The sequence below is a fragment of the Rousettus aegyptiacus genome, unplaced genomic scaffold, assembly GCF_014176215.1.
Source record: "Rousettus aegyptiacus isolate mRouAeg1 unplaced genomic scaffold, mRouAeg1.p scaffold_m13_p_7, whole genome shotgun sequence".
Taxonomy (NCBI): Eukaryota; Metazoa; Chordata; class Mammalia; order Chiroptera; family Pteropodidae; genus Rousettus; species Rousettus aegyptiacus.
In genome coordinates, this window is record NW_023416310.1 from 49,307,174 (window position 1) to 49,323,530 (window position 16,357).

The 16,357-nt window shown below is 35.4% G+C and overlaps 1 protein-coding gene across 8 annotated transcripts in view; it reads right to left on the reverse strand.

Moving 5' to 3' along the window:
* GCFC2 (GC-rich sequence DNA-binding factor 2) overlaps nt 1-15,993 on the reverse strand; it is a 37,482-nt gene extending 21,489 nt beyond the window's left edge. For 6 of the 8 annotated variants that reach the window (XR_001595107.2, XR_001595108.2, XR_004951891.1 and 3 more), the window contains exons 1-6: nt 15,645-15,993; nt 13,043-13,168; nt 9,489-9,713; nt 8,081-8,178; nt 4,156-4,271; nt 202-388 (exon numbers count right to left, since the gene is read on the reverse strand). Coding sequence is in view for 5 of the 8 variants with exons in the window: in XM_016130634.2 (XP_015986120.2) it covers nt 202-388; nt 4,156-4,271; nt 8,081-8,178; nt 9,489-9,713; nt 13,043-13,168; nt 15,645-15,915 (1,023 nt within the window). In the remaining 3 variants the exon portion in view is untranslated. Of the gene's footprint in view, nt 1-201; nt 389-4,155; nt 4,272-8,080; nt 8,179-9,488; nt 9,714-13,042; nt 13,169-15,437; nt 15,620-15,644 lie in introns of those variants that run through there. The other 2 variants (XM_036224238.1, XM_016130635.2) reach the window with 2 other exon arrangements.
* Nucleotides 15,994-16,357: the final 364 nt, after the last annotated feature.

Consider the following 16,357-nt stretch of genomic DNA (forward strand, 5'->3'; position numbering starts at 1 on the left):
TTAAACATAAAATTTTAACACAAACATTTATATGCTAATACCTTAACTATCCAACATTAGGGGAATACTTAATATTACAGGATATCAAAATGTGTAGGAAAAACACTAGATGAAAAGTAGTTGTGGGATTTAGGCTTTTCGTAAATTATATGAGAATTTCTCCATAAAAAGAAAATGATATAAATATTTATAGCCATGTACCTTTTCATTAAGACAGTCAATTAAATTTTCCACATAAATTTTCATGCTTTTATAGAATTGAAAATTTAGAGCTTGATTTGACGAATTCTCTAGGTTGTGGATTGTACTCTTCGAGCTCTTGACATCTTGTACATATTTTTCATATTCCCTCAGGTGTGAGCGGTGAGTATCTTGCAGTAATGTTAATCTGTATAAAGAAATATAAATAAAAATTGATTTTCAAACTTTTATTTCTACTGTAATAAGTACTACTCTGATAAGACTTTTTTGACACTACCTGACATAGACCACCAAAGAAACTGATAATTCCATAAACCTGGGTTTATGAGACTTGATGAGGAAAGGAGAGCATCACAATGAAAGAGGTCTCAGAGGGAAAGGTAGGAAAGGACACTTAGAGGATATTAGGTGCTCAAGGTAATCATAGGGTGGTTTTAGCCCTTTCCAACCTTTCCCTTTTGCATAAATTCTGAGTAATATGCAATATTAGATGCAATAGCTATAATTCTAGTTCTTTTAACTGAAGGAAGAACATCAAAAGGACAGTAAACCATAGTAAAGTTATTACAAAAATAATCTTGAATCAAAGAAATCTCATCATTTAACTTCACTACTGAAAAAAAAATGATATAAAGGTCCAGACAGTAAACATTTTAGTCTTTGGAGGCTAGATGCCTGCTGTTGCAACTATTTAATTGTGTTGTAGCAAAAAAGGAGCCATAGACAATCCATAAATGCACAAGCATGGCTGCATTCCAGAAACTTTAATTATAAAAACAGGCAGTGGGCTGGAAGTCTGCCTAGCCCCTAGAATACAGGGATAACCTAATATTTAAAAACCGATACAAATATTTTCATATATTTATTTCACTATAAAACGCTACAAAATGTCATTTTCTACATCAAACCATTTAACCGAACAACTATGACCAAGACATTTTGGCTGCAATATGATAAAGACGTAAAGCTATTCTAAAGCTGAATTATACAAAAGAAATAGGGAAAGAAAATTCTGAACCTATTCTCAGGTACTAGAAAAAACAGGCAATAAAAATGTTCTTTAAAAATACTTGCTTTCGTAGGAGAAACAAACTCTCCATGTATAAAATGCTATAAGAACTATATTTTTACCATCATACTTATTCTTTCATATATCTAAAGATGCACACTAGATCCTGAGCAGTAAAACAGAAAATATATTTAAAACAAAACAATGTATCACCAGGATTGCCTTATTTTTAGCAAAAATACCATTTATATTGAGATTAATACTATTTAAAAGGTAATAGCAGTAGAAGAAAGGTTGGTTGTACGTCAGAAAGGTAATCTGTATCAAGTGCCATCTAAATTTTAAGATTTTTTTTTTATTCCTGCAAAAATAATGCCATGGAGATTTTGATAGGGAATGCATTACATCTATAGATTGTTTGGGTAATGTAGACATTTCAACAACATTAAGTTTTCTAATCTATGAATGAATATGAAACATTTGTCTTCAATTTCTTTCAGCAATGTTTTATAGTTTTCAGTATACAAATCGTTCAACTCCTTAGTTTATTCCTGTTTCATTCTCTTTGATGCTCATGTAAATGAGAGTGTTTTCTTATTATACTTTTTGGATTTTCCATTATTACAGCATAGGAACAACTGATTAGTGTGTTGATTTTGTATCCTGAAATCTTGCTTTTATTAGCTCTAGTAATTACCTCTTTCTTGTTTGTAGTGTGTGTGTGTGTAGTCTTCAGGGTTTCCTACATATAAGACCATATCATTTGTGAACAGAGATAATTTTATTCTTTCCTTTACTATTTGGATGCTCTTTATTTCCTTTTCTTGCCTGAATTATCTGGCTAGGACTTTCAATACTTCATTGGATAAAAGTGGCAAGAATAGGCATCCTTGCCTTGTTCCTGATGTTACAGGGAAAGCTTTTACTTTTTCACTATTGAATATATCCTGTTAGCTGTGAGCTTCTCATATATAACCTTTACTATGTTCAGGTAATTTCCTTCTACTCCTGGCTGGTAGAGTGTTAACATGAAAGAGTGTTGAGTTTTGTCAAATGCTTTTTCTGTAATAATTGAGATGGTCATGTGGTTTTCATCCTTCATAATACTGATATAGTGTATCACACTGTTTTTCATATGAAACATCGCTGTGTTCCAGGAATCAATCCCACTTGGTCATGATATATAATTCTTTTAATGTGTTGTTGAATTAGGTTTGCTAATATTTTGACTATATCATCCTGTTGCCTTTTGGCCTATAATACTGTTGAGATATCTGCTGGTAATCTTATAGGGCACCTTGTACATAAGAGGTGCTTTTGTCTAAAGGCTCTCAAAATTGTTTGCCTTCAAAAAATTCGATTATAATGTGTCTCAGTATAAGCCTCTTAGGGTTTATCCTCATTTGGGTCTTTTGAGTTTCATTAAATTAGATATTCAATTCCTTCCTTGGATAGTTAAATTTTTGGCCATTATATCTTTACATAAGTTCTCTGATCCATTCTTCTTCTCTTCTCCTTGGACTCCTATAATGTATACGTTGTTCTGCTTGATGGTGTCTCATAAACCCCTTAGGCTTTCTTCACTTCTCTTCATTCTTCTTTATGTTTCTCCGACTAGGTTACTTCAAATGACTAGTATTTGAGGTCACTGCTTCTTTCTTTTGCTTGATCAAGTCTACTGTTGGTCCCTCTAGTGAATTTTTCAGTTCAGTTATCATATTCTTCAAGTCCAGAATCTCTGGTTCTTTTTAATAGTTTCTATCTATATTTGTTGATATCCTAACTTTGTTCATGTACTGTTCCCTGATTTCATTTAGTCTGTGTTTTCTTGTAGCACACTGAGCTTCTTTAAGAGGATGCCTCTGAATTCTTAGGTAATTCACAGATCTCTGTTTCTTTAGGATTTGTTCTGGAGATTTATTTTGTTCCTTTGATTACACCATGTTCCCGTGTTTCTTCATGTGTTTGGTTATTTTGTTGTTGTTGTTGTTTTGTGTATTTAAAAAATGCACTTGAAGGAAATTGCTTCATACATGCAAGGAACTTCACCAATCAGCCTGGCTAGAGATTCTTAAGGGGTGGGGGGATGGGTGTCTTTTCAAACTTTTTATGGGAGAATGCATCTTTTCTGAGCTTTTACATGAAATTTCCCAGCTAGAGAGTTTTGGGTTTCTTTTCTAGAGAGTCTACCGTCTCTTGTTCCCTCTGGTGTCCATCTATATAATGCACACTTTCTGGCTCTGCAACAAGCCACTGAGCTCTCTTTTGTTTTCCAGGGCTCCGGGTTCCTCATTGGCACCCTGAGACAGATGAAGCAGAAATGAGTTCCTTGGGCAGTTCCCCTAAAAGCAAAAATACTGGATGTATGTTTCACGTCTTCTTCTAATAGAGAAGCCATAAGTAGGGTTTTTCCTATCATAAGCAGTGCTGGCTTGTGGGAGGGGCTGATGCAGTTGAAACGAAATGGCTTTTCTTACCCATTACAATGTGGCTATTCTTATCTTTGAGCTTGCCAGGGGTACTGTAACTTCGCAATTCATTTCTGGAGGTCTCACAAAGGCTTTTTAAAACATATATTATTGCTTAGTTGGTATCTCTGTGGCAGAATGAGCTTCATGTTTTGGCATCTTGCTGCCATCATTTGCAACATGTTTTTTAAATTAAAAGCTAAATAGAGATAAATGTTTATCAAAACATTAAGTAAAAAAAAGCAGAACTTAATATTTTATTTGATTTTAACCATATTATATACACCTATTACAAAGATTAAAAAGACATACGCAAAAAAGGAAATGTTTTGGTAGTGTGATGCTAATTTTCCTATAAATCTGTTTAATGTTAATATTTATATTTACTAATTTAAAAGATTTTATATATATAGTGCTATTTTTTTTCACTATTAAATGTCTAGGACAAATGTAAATTTTAAGATGAATATTACTTACCTAGTATTTAATTGCTTCTTTATAATTTCTAAATTTACCGGTGGAAATGAAATGGAAGTATCAAACTTCTTCATTGTTTGAGACTTTCTATTGTGAGAAAGGTCGATATCTCGTCCCTAAAAATAATATGAAAATTCGTATTGTTTTCAATATTCATTAATCTTACAACTATTAATAGCACAAAAGCAGATTGGCTTTTTTCCAAGATCTTATCAGTTCAAAATTCCATGCCATTGACATTTTTCCAAGATCTTATCAGTTCAAAATTCCATGCCATTGACATTTTTCATAGTTATAATAAAATGTTTTTCAAATTCTCAGTTTTAAAATTTAGAACTTTAAATTTACATACAAGAGGAAAACTATAAAATCTTATTTTTCACAAAAGCTTAGTTCTCGGTGTTTTTAAAGCTACTAGTTTTATGATCTAATGTACTCTTAGAAAACTAAACACCTGTTTTCCGTGAGAGTTGCCACATAACAGTCAAAAAAAAAAAAATAAATGGGAAGTCTGCTGGTGGGTTTCTAGGTAAAGCTTTTAATTTTGTTTAAGCTATTGGGTTTCTATAGTGTACAGAGGAATACATTTTTCACTATACATCTTGTAAAACATGGTATATTTCACATTACTGTCTTCTGGCTCATCATAGCTCATTGCTACCATGCTTAGAATGTTGAGAAGGTTCTAGAGAACCTGTTTTAGATAAGGATATGTGAAGTGGACCAGATACTTAGCCAATTCATTGGCTTACCTATCTTTTTTAATATTTTCCATGAGGCACTATCATTTCTCATATCAATTCTTACCAAGCCTTCCATTAAGCTCCAATCATACCTCCAAAACCCCAAACTAATCAGACTATTTCAAATCTATGTCTTTACCACTGATGTCTTATTTTCTCCCTGATTCCTTACTTCATAAACACCTTTCAAAGACCCATTTAAATATGACTTTCTGTAGAGGCCTTTCAAATTCTTCCCATTCAACTTTCTGCCTGTAAAACTGACCACTCGTTTGCTCTTTTCAGCCATCTTGGGGACAGTTCTGTCATAGAAACTATGATATTTCACTATCTCTCCCCTGCAAAGATGGTATATTTTAGTGCTTATCACTGTTAAGTGGCTGTAGAGGCTGAATAGTGACCCCAAAAAGATACGTGCATGTCTTAACCTCCCAAAACCTGTGACTATTACCTTATATGGCAAAAGATGTGATTAAATTAAGGATCTGGAGAGGAGGAGATTATCCTGACTTATCTAGATGGGCCCTACTAAATGTGATTACACATATGCTCATAAGAGAGAGGGAAAGAAAGTTTTGGGATGGAATGAAAAGACGTGGTATAAAGATGGAACAGAGACAGATGTAGCTAAAAGCCAAAGAATGCCATCAGCCACCAGAAGCTAAAACAGTCAAGGAACAGATTATCTCATAGAGCTTTTAGAAGTAGTATAGCTCTACCGAAACCTTCACTTTGGATTTCTGGCCTCCAGAAGTGTGAGAAACTAAACTGCTGTTGTTTTAAGCCACCAAGTTTGTGGTAATTTGGTACAGCAGTCACAAACCCAATACAGTGGCATTTGGTAAATCTTCAATAAAGGAATCAGTAAATGTACCCACATTAGTAATAAAAATGCAAATTAAATAAATTTGAAATTCCATTTTCACCAGCTAAACTTGCACCTAAAGCTGGCAAGATTGTGGTGAAACAGTCCCACACATTACGGATCAATCTAAATTTTAGAAAACAACATAGAAAAATGTAGTTAAGTGCCATAAAAATGTTCATCTCTTTTATTACCACTCTTGGCCATTATCTTAAGAGAATAATTCAAAAACAAACATCTGAATAAAAGAAAAAAAGAAGGGAAGGAAAAAAAGAAAAGCAAATATTTATCAATTCTTATTAATAAGAAAAAAAATTCAGATTTCGACTAACCTAACATGCTCACCAAAAGGAAGAATGACTAAGAAAATCATGATTGACTCTGATAAATATTATGCAGCTTTTCAAATTAGTTACTATAATAACTATGTAGCAACACCAGAAAACATTTACAGCATATCAAGAAATCAAAATTCAAAAAAGTATGCATAATGTGTACACTGTCCCAAATGCATATTGTCCCAAACTATACCAAGGCATCCTAGTGAACTCAAAGGGGTGATATAAGGTATTTAAAATTTTTTAGGAAAACAAAGCAGTACTCAATATTTGTTGGACTGCTAGTTCAATTATAATTAGTTCATAGTTGCAACATTAGATTGTGCTACATTCCTTTTGATGAAGTCTTATTAGTGAAGCTGGATTTTTGGCAGATGATGTAACAGAAAGCAATGGTTGAAAATCAATGTGGAGCAGGAGATGAGAATGACAGCCTCCAATCTGATTCCAAGGTCCGAGAGGTCACGCAGCACCCAAAAGGTACACACATCTCATTAGTAACTAATTGCAGTTACTTAAAAATAAAATCAAAAGTTGTTTTCTTCAATTTAATTATTATTTTTTTCCAAATGGCTATTAAGTTATTAGGACATAAATCTTATTACATTATTTGGACCTAACTATTTAATAATGTAATTGTTTGGTACTTCTTTTGGCCTAAGGGGCTCCATGAATGAAAAAGTTTGGGAACTTCTAATGTACACTATGACTGTAATTAAACAAATATTCAATTAAAAAGGAATTATGCAAACCTGAGCAGTTACAGTAAGAACTATGGCATGTTTTTTAAGTATTTTTTTTAATGCTGTCACTGTATTGATTTTCCTAAAAGGCAGGGTATCTAAGCCTGTTACAGTCATAAAAATAGTCCCCTAAATCATTTCTCTGCTCAGAGATTTCTAAATTACAATCAAAAGCCTACCTTTAGTTTTTCAGTTTTAGGAACATGGAGATTATACAATAATTTCTTACTTAAAAGAGCAAATAATCTTTCAAAGCATTCTTGATGAAAGGACTAAATAAAACCTTATATCTGTGTGCTATTATACAATTTATAAGAACTTTAATTTAGATCATTATAATTTTGAGCATTACAGCCTACTCAGGTAGATAACATTATCATTCCCATTTCTCAGAAATGGGAAATCATTTCATAGTTTCCCAGAAAACTGAAATTTAGAAAAATGAAATGATTTGACAAAGTCATACAAATATTTATGGAGCAGTCACAATATTAGGCACTGTGAGATATAAAACTGAACACAATAGTTAATAATTCTTGACCTCATGGAGTATATATTTTGGTGGTAGTGCCAGAACCCAAATCTAGGACTTTTGACTCCAAATACAATATTCTTTTTGTTTGTGAGTTAGTTTTAGCTTCACGCTTATGCATTTACCATATAATAGATACTGTCAATTATTATACTATTAAAGATAAAAAGATATGGTCCTCTCTCAAGTGGTTTATAATATGTGGAAGATATTTATAAGCTGATAGGAAAAGAACATATATGAATGGTGAAGCAGGATGAATGGTGGCCTCCCAAAAGATATGTCTATGTTCTAATCCCTGGAACTTGCAAGTATGACCTTATTTGGAAAAAGGATCTTTGTGGTTGTAATTAAGTGAGCTATGTCAAGATAAGATCATCCTGGATTATCCAAATGGTCCCTTAATCTAATAAGTGTCCTTATAAGATACACACAGAGTAAAGGCACAGAGAAGGTCCTGTGAAGGAGGCAGAGCAATTATCCAGTCACAAGGCAAGGAATACCTGGAGTGACCAGAACTTGGAAAAGGCAAAAAAGGATTCTCCTCTAGAGCCTCCAAAGAAGTACGGCCCTGCCAACACATTTATTTCAGACTTCTGGCCTCCACAACTGTGAGACAATAAATTTCTTTTCTTTTAAGGTGTCAAGTTTGGTACTTTGTTATAGCAGCCACAGGAAACATACACGGGATAAAAAATTATTACCTCTGTGATTTTAACTGCTTTCTTCATTTGCTGTTGTTCCCAAATATCTTGATTTTCATCTTCCTGACTTTCTTCACTTGTTTCTTCATTTCTGGTTGCTGGGAAAAAAAATTCATGTATTAATATTCAATATTTTTTCCATTTTAATAGCAGCAGCTAACATTTTTGGGGGGCTTATAGTGTGCTGGCTTAGCAGTCCTTTATGTGTGTTAACGCGTTCTTCATAATAATTCTGGGAAGAAGGCATTATTATCACCCTCATTTTATAAATGAGGAAACTCAGATACTAGAAGATTAAATAACTTGTCTGAGAACTATACTGAACCTGGAACTTGCATCTAGCAATGTGACTCCAGAAACTGCATTCATTGCCTAAGTGTCTCGCTCAAATCTCAGGAAAAAAGCCTGGAAAAGATGAAACATTTGGTTTTCCTTATCAGAGTTTCTCAATTTTACCTGAGAATCTAAATATTTAAAAAATAATTTCTGGGTTATAAGAAACCAAGCCTCATTCTGAAATATTATTATTTGAAGTGACAAAAGCTTTGTGTGGGTCCCAGGCCTGGCTGGTCCCAGGTCTGGCTGTGATCCAGGCTTGTAGCCAGAACAGGACCCTGGATTTAGACTGTTACATTAGTGTAGTAGGGTACTTGCGCCTAAAATATATAAACATAATTCAGCTTATTGTATCATGCATGTGTGGCTGAATGTCACTATTGTACTCTGATATGTGTGGAGCTATGCGGTCCCCTGGAGAGCAGAAGGGGAGCACAAGAAAAGGAGCAGAGGAAGAGCAGAAGCAGAGGCACGCGCTCGTAATAGAACTGCACTCCCCACAGTAAAGTTGCTGCCTGCCGTTTCTTTCTCATGTCAGCCCCCTGTGCACTATTCTAACTGGGCATCTCACCACCCAAACTTTCCCTTCTCAGTCGGCTAGGCACTGACGCTTTGGTAAAACATATTATTGTTTATAAATGAGAAATGTGAAAATAGTCTTGTGAGAACTAAAGATTATTGGTTAAGGAAATGTTTATTATAGCAGGGAAGATTTTAATACATGATACCTAAAATCCCTATAGATGCTTCCACATTAAAAAAAAAATCTTTATAAAGGTGACAATGAAAGTTTTCAATATCACAAATAAGTGTAAATTTCTTTAACCTGTCAAAAGATTAAGTGGAGAGCAGATAATAGTGAACATTATTATATATACCCTTTGATAATAACATTTTGATACAGGCATGTCTTCTATAGGCCAATATGCCATTGACCAAATAGGTATTAAACAAAAACCAACTTTAACACCCTTTAGAATATGAGACACTACATTATGTTTTTATGGAATTTCTATCATAATATTTTATTTGAATAAAAATGCCTTAGTGTTCATATATTGTAAATATGTACCTGTTTCTTCAGCCATTTTTTGCCTGAGTGTTGTAGGCTTTGGGGTAAATGGTATTCGCTTTTCATGGTCGTCAGGCTCACTCTCAGGATCTTCATCACTGTTTTTCCTCATATCAGAGATGGTGGAAGTATGTTTCACATCCAAAGAAATATAGTCTTCTTGGGCCCTGGCCAATTCGCGTTTTCTGCGGGCTGCCTGAATAAAAGCTGCATCAGGGATATTTACTGAAAGAAACAAAGAGGAGAACATTGAAAACCAAGCACCAACAGAAATAAATATTCCTCACATTTCAATAAAAAAGATACTGTTTTGCCAATTTTTTCACTATTTTGATAAAAATATAACTAAGTGGCTTAAAATCTGTATCAGTAATGGAAAATTATTGAGATTAAATATAAAGAAATGAACCACATCCAGAAGTGTGAGAAAATATAGTAAAATCACTCCAATTTATCTTTTAACTCTCATTGATTAATGTTGTTGCTTAGTTTTTATTAAGGGTTATTTCTCACTTCCAGAAGCTCTGAGATTGCCAGGTTAGAGTATGGAGAGGGCTGAACATGCAGTCACTCAGTTAGTGAGAACTGCAGAGGTTAGCATAATGATGATAGACTAGTCAAATAAAAGGAGGAGGGACATTATACTACAACCTACCCCTCTCCTTTGGGCATACAGGCATATAGAGAGTGAGAAACAGACTACAACCAGCACAGAGCCAAGTCAGCCTTCAAGGTCCTGAAATGAGTCCCATGTGAATAAATGTAAGAGGTTAAAAAGTATAAAGGAAATAATCGAGTGCATTTACCAGGTGAAAAATATTATGCAGCAGTGGGTGGTAATCACTAGAAAGCAAGGTATGCTCATTAAAAGCAAGGAATATCAAATCAAGTGATTTGCTTTTTATAGACTGGTACTTATAGACTAGTATCAGGAAAATGATACAAGTCAGGTGTCTCTTCATCCTCTCAAAACATTTAACAGTTATAGGTTTTCCTTGTGGATAATGTTCAAACATGTGGAGAAAATCACACAGCACACTGGATTCTTAACTTGTTAAATAACTACTTCAAAAAAAAAATGTTGATTATGAAGCAATGCAGGAGTCTGCAAAGGGCTCTGTATTTTGTCTTGTCTATTTTAATGATTTTATTGTGATGTGACTGAAGACAAGAAGATATGTCTTCAGAGTTGAGAGATATAGCTAATATAACCCAAAGCAGAATTAAAATTCAAAACCATCTCCAGTTACACTGTCATTTCTTGACCCTGACTACACATTAGTACATGTGCTGCCAAAGCCACTCACAAACCCCGACTACACATTAGAATCACCTGGGAAACTTGATAATTTACTGGTACCCAGGCTCCCAGCCCAGCAATTCAGAGTTAATTAACCTGAGGTACAGCTGAGCAACAGTATGTTTTTATAGCCCCCTAGGAGATTTTAATGTGTGACCAAGTTAAGACCATACACTTTGGTTCAAATACTCAAGTGTATGACTATAGAAACAGAAATACTTGAATTGGAAATGATTCACCTTCAAATGACTTGTTAGAGTTTAATTAATAAGTCACAAGGAATGGACTCACTCGTGAGATACTAGTACTACATAAAGCTAATCCTCTCAAGCTATAATAAAAAAAGTAAAGATTCAAGCGAAGAGTACTCTATCTTGTCTTGTCTACATCTAACACCTAACTTAAAGGTTTCTCTCATAGCAGATGTTGGGCGGACATGAGATTAATTAATAAAGTTAGCACACTGCTTTATAATAAATCATGTTTTTTATAGCTTTATAACTAATAAATAATTTCACATGCATCATCCTATCTAAGGGGAAGAGGTTAGATATGATGTCTCATTGGTAGCAAGCAGTATCTGCAACAATGAACATCTCAAGACAGACATTCCATCACTGGATCATTCTAATAGTTCTAACATCTAACAATCAATCAATCAATCAATCAATCAATAAATAAATAAATGCACTCTTTCCACATACCAGTCCTTAAACTTATTACATTCCTTCTTCATCTTTCTTCTCCAGAAAAAAGAGAAGGAAAAAAACGTTTCTCAACTCTCAATCGGTGTTTCTCAAAGGAGCATCTGAGGAATGACGATTCTTCACCATGCTGAACTATCCTGCACTTTGCAAGATATTTATTATCACTTGTTTCCAGAGCAGTACATACCAGCAATACCTTAGTACCTATGATAATTTCCAAATGCTGCCTTCTTTCCGTAGGTGTGCAATGCTGCCAACACTTTACAACTACTGCCTTACACTGTACACTGTTTTCTACAGAGGCTCTGTTCAATTTGGTAACCACTAGCCATATGTGACTATTTAAATTTAACCAACTTAAAAATCATGTTTTTTATTTGCACTTGCCACATTTCAAGAGCTCTATAGTCACATGTGGCTAGTGGCTACTGTGATAGTGAAGACACAGAATTTTTACATTGTAGCAGAGTTCTTCTGGACAACACTGTATGTCCAGGAAAGGCTTCACTTGTCTACTAGGCTTCAATTCTCAATATTGAATTCATCACCAAGTACCTGTACCTTGTGAACTTGTGTAAGAAGAAAAATTACAAAAAAAGTTTGTTATTTAATGAGTTAATAAATTACTTATTATTGTTTTTTAAAATATATTTTGACAATTATATTTCAAAGCGATTGTTTCCTTTATAAAGCTATGTATTTTACTTTATTTTCTCAAAAGAGGTCTTAGGTTTCATGAGACTGAAAAGAGTTCATGGTACAAAACAAATTATGAACCCTTGAGCTAGAGTAACAGGCCAGATAAATATTTATGGCTTTGTGGCCTATAAAGTCTGTCGACTTCTCCACTTTGCTACTGCAGTGCAAAAGCATCCACAGAAAATATGTAATTAAATGATTGTGGCTGTGCTTTAATAAAACTTTATTTATAAAAGCTGGTGATAAGCTAGATTTGGCCCACAGGAGGTAATCTGCTAACCTCTGAACTGGACTGATCTTTCTAAAACACAAAAATGACCATGTCACCCAGTTGCATAAAATTTTCAGTAGTTCCCCCCAAGACCTGCATTATCTGACTCCAATCTGTCTTTCTGCTTACTTTTTTTTTAGTTCTTCTTTCTTAAACTCCAAATGTTTTCAGTCTAACAGCTATTTTTAGTTCTCTACACAAGCTATGTTATGCCATGTTATACACTCTAAAGTTGTATATGTGCTACATCTGTACCTGAAACTTCCTAACTGACAAAATCTTACCATCCTTCAAATATTGACATGAGTTGCCTAATATAGCACAGAGGTCAAGAACGTAGGTTCTGGAGCAAGTTGCCTGGGTTTGAATCTCAGCTCTGCCTCTTACAAGCTGTCTGACCTTACACCTGTTATGCAGTGGAAATGAGCAGTCAATTTTGGCACTTTGATAATCATTAGTAATGACTTACCTGCCCCCACACTTCACTAGAGTTTGCTGTGTTATCAATAGTAAGATCACTGGTATAGAAAATATTGTATTAGAAAAAGTTCTTAAACAAAATTTCCAAATTACCAACCTATTGATGAAAATTCTTCTTCCAGAGAACTAGAGCCGTTGGAAGATGAACTCTGATCATCCTTACTTTCTGAGGCATGATGTGTTCCGTCCTCTTCGTCTGTTGAAAGATCAACGGTTCTGGATTCTAACAGGACATTTTTTGAATATAACAAGATAGTAGAATCAATGATTAAAATTCTGAGCAACACATGGCATATATATAATATGGTATTTCAATTTTACTCCACATGTTTAAAGTAGATATACAGATCTTTTTCCAACTTCCATTCTTTCTGAAACCAATGGATGGTCTAATCAATGTGTAAAGAATTACCATATTTGTTCTAGCTTCTTACTTAAATACTCTTTCAAGGATGTAATGAGAAAAGGGAAGGGAATGTTTGAGAAAAAGCGAAGGAATACTGAAAATAAACAAAATGTTGCAATGAATAAATAGGAAAAAAATTTAATGTACACTTAGTATCTTAGGCAAATTGAAATGTTTTAAAAGGTTTATTTTATTTAATATTCACAATTCTATGAAGTGTCCTCATCAGGACTGGAAAGACTAAATAACATGTCCAGTGTCACAAAGTATACATTAGTAGCAACCACTGCATTCTTCACCACCATGCACATGCAGGGGAAGAAAAAAAAAAGGCAGTTTCACTTATAGTCCTTAACAAAGCAACAAAAAATGATTAATTTTATTAAATCTTGACCCTTAAGTATTAAAAAAGTACATCTTTTTAATAATCCATGGGAAAAAATGGAAGCATGCACAATGCACTTTTGGGACATACTGAAATGCAATGGTTGCCTCAATGAAAAGCACCTGTATGACGATCTGTATGTTGAACTAGGCACTGTCTTCCAGGAGGTACATTGTTTTACTTGGAATGACTGACAAACTCTATTCAGATGTGGATAGCTGACATTTTCTCAAAAATAAACAAAGTTGTGCCTTTCACTTCAAGAATTAAGAGATGTGAAATGAAAACTGGAATATTGGAAAACTTATGTCCTCTACTGTGAACCTGATAAATTTCCAGTACTTAAAGACTGATGACATCGATAGTAACATTAAGAGATTTTTAAAAATATAGTATAATAAAACATATCAACATTTGAAGATCTGCAAACTCAGTGAACCAAAGCTTTACAAATAGTCAAAGCATGATGTTACCGACCATGCATGGGTAAAAGATCCATCCAAAATACAAAACAGAATAGTGTATTTTACTGTAATGGAGTACAAAAAAACCAAAATTGACCGATGGTTTTAGCTTCCATGTCACAAACTAATCTTTAAGAAACGATTACTCCTTGAGCTTTGTTGTAATATTAAAGCAGAATACCTACAATGATCTAAAAAAGGCTATTAAGTATGACTCTCGATTACACTTTTGTGGTTTCTTCACATACTTCAAGTGAAAAAAAAATCACAACAGACTGAATGCGGAAGCATTTGAAATTTGAGCTGTTTTCCATTAAGCAAGACATCAGATGTGCAAAATGAAAACAATGCCACTCTATTTTTTGGAAAATAGTTATTTTTCACAAAAAATGTTATTCTTAGGTGTAATGGGGTAATTAAAAATGAATAAAAAATTACCTTAAAATTTTAATATGGCTTACCATATAATTATGGGTTATACCAGATTTAAAGATATAATCTACAGAAACTAAAGGTTGTTGGGATCCTTAATCATTTTTAAGAGTATATAAACAGGGTAGTAAAACGCAAGTTTCAGAACCACTTTTTTAGAAGCCAAGAGAAAAGGCAACTCAGCCTCAATTCTTCCTATTAAAGTCTAATCGGATAAATCACACAGAACAGAAAAATACAGTAATCAGAGATTTAGACAATAACTAAGAAAGCATCAAAATACTTGGACTTAAAAGTATTTGGGGAGAAATTTTACCTCAAAAGTAACCCAAAACTGAATTTTATAAAGCCCCAATTCAAACTAGAACACGTTCGACGTAAAAAACTTTTTGCTACTTGAATCCTGTATTTAAGAATGCAAAAGTATTTCAAAATTACTACATTGTATTTCACATCATTGTTGATACAGTCAACGGTCATCAATCTATTGTTACTCAGTGAAATGTTATTTTTAATCTTTTTGCAAATAGCTGATGAAAAAGAAAATAAGCAAAAGAAAATATTTCGAAGCTTGTTCCCTACATTCTTGTAATGTACTATTCTAGCTAAGAGTTTTCTATAAAAATAACTGGGGACTTTTCGAAAGATACGTGCAACTTTCGCTAAGAGTATTAGAAAACTTTAAACTCTTTTGTAGCTATTTAACAGAAACATCAAGTACTGCACTAAAGCTATAATTAGTGAGGGCCCATCTGACAATGCAAACACGAACGATCCCCCCACTCCCACCCCGGCCCCAACGTACAGTATTCTTTTTACTCCCCCAAGGAGTCCAATGTGGAGATGCGGGCAGCGGGCCAGTGACCGCTGGCGGGCTGTCTTGCTCAGTAACCGCAATTCAGCGTTGCTCATGGTCAGCACTGGGTATAGAAATCTCTATAAGACCCGTATGGCCTCCTCCCACCCCTCTCAATGCGTTTTCTCAGGCGCCCACCCCGCCGGCCCGCATCACCTGGGATGCCCGAGTCGCCGTCCGCGCCAAGAGCCGCTCTCGCAGCGCGCCGGGAACTCGCCCAGACCCGGCCCCGGCCCCGGCCCCGGCCCCGAAGGCGCGGTTCGGCTGCCACTGCGTGGCCTCCTCCAGGAGGCGAACCTTCCTTCGAAGGGCCCCGGGCCGCCTGCTCCCCCGGCGCCCCCGGTTCAGCAGATGGCACCTCGGCGCCGTCGCTGTCACTAGAGTCGGCTCGGCGCTGCCGGAAAGTCCTTTTCGGCCTGTGAGCCATGGAAAGGAGCCAATGCCTCAACGTTCGCTCTTTCTCGGTGCTCGGCAGCCCAGATCACCGCCTTCCGCTCCGGTGCGCGCGCCCGCCTCGCGCCCGGCCGTCACGTGCGCGCGCCCGCTCGGTCCCTGGTCGCCGTGGGCATGCGTGCTTTGCCTCCCCACATCTGGTTTACCCAACCCGGTTCCACCGCGCTGGGGTCTGAGCATGCCAAGTATTCTTTGTGTGGCCGGCTTGTGTAGAGGGTCGCCAAGAGCTTTTTCGCAGACTTCACGTACTGAGTGCCACTGAGAACGTCACTCATAGGCTCTCCTTGTACTGCAAACCCTATTTGAGAATAGCTATTGCCTGAGTCTTGGACCAGAACCAGATCCACTGTTTTCTTCTTTCTGGCGAGAGTAAAGTTCTCTCTCCGATCAAGAATTCAAACAAAAGGAGTGCATGT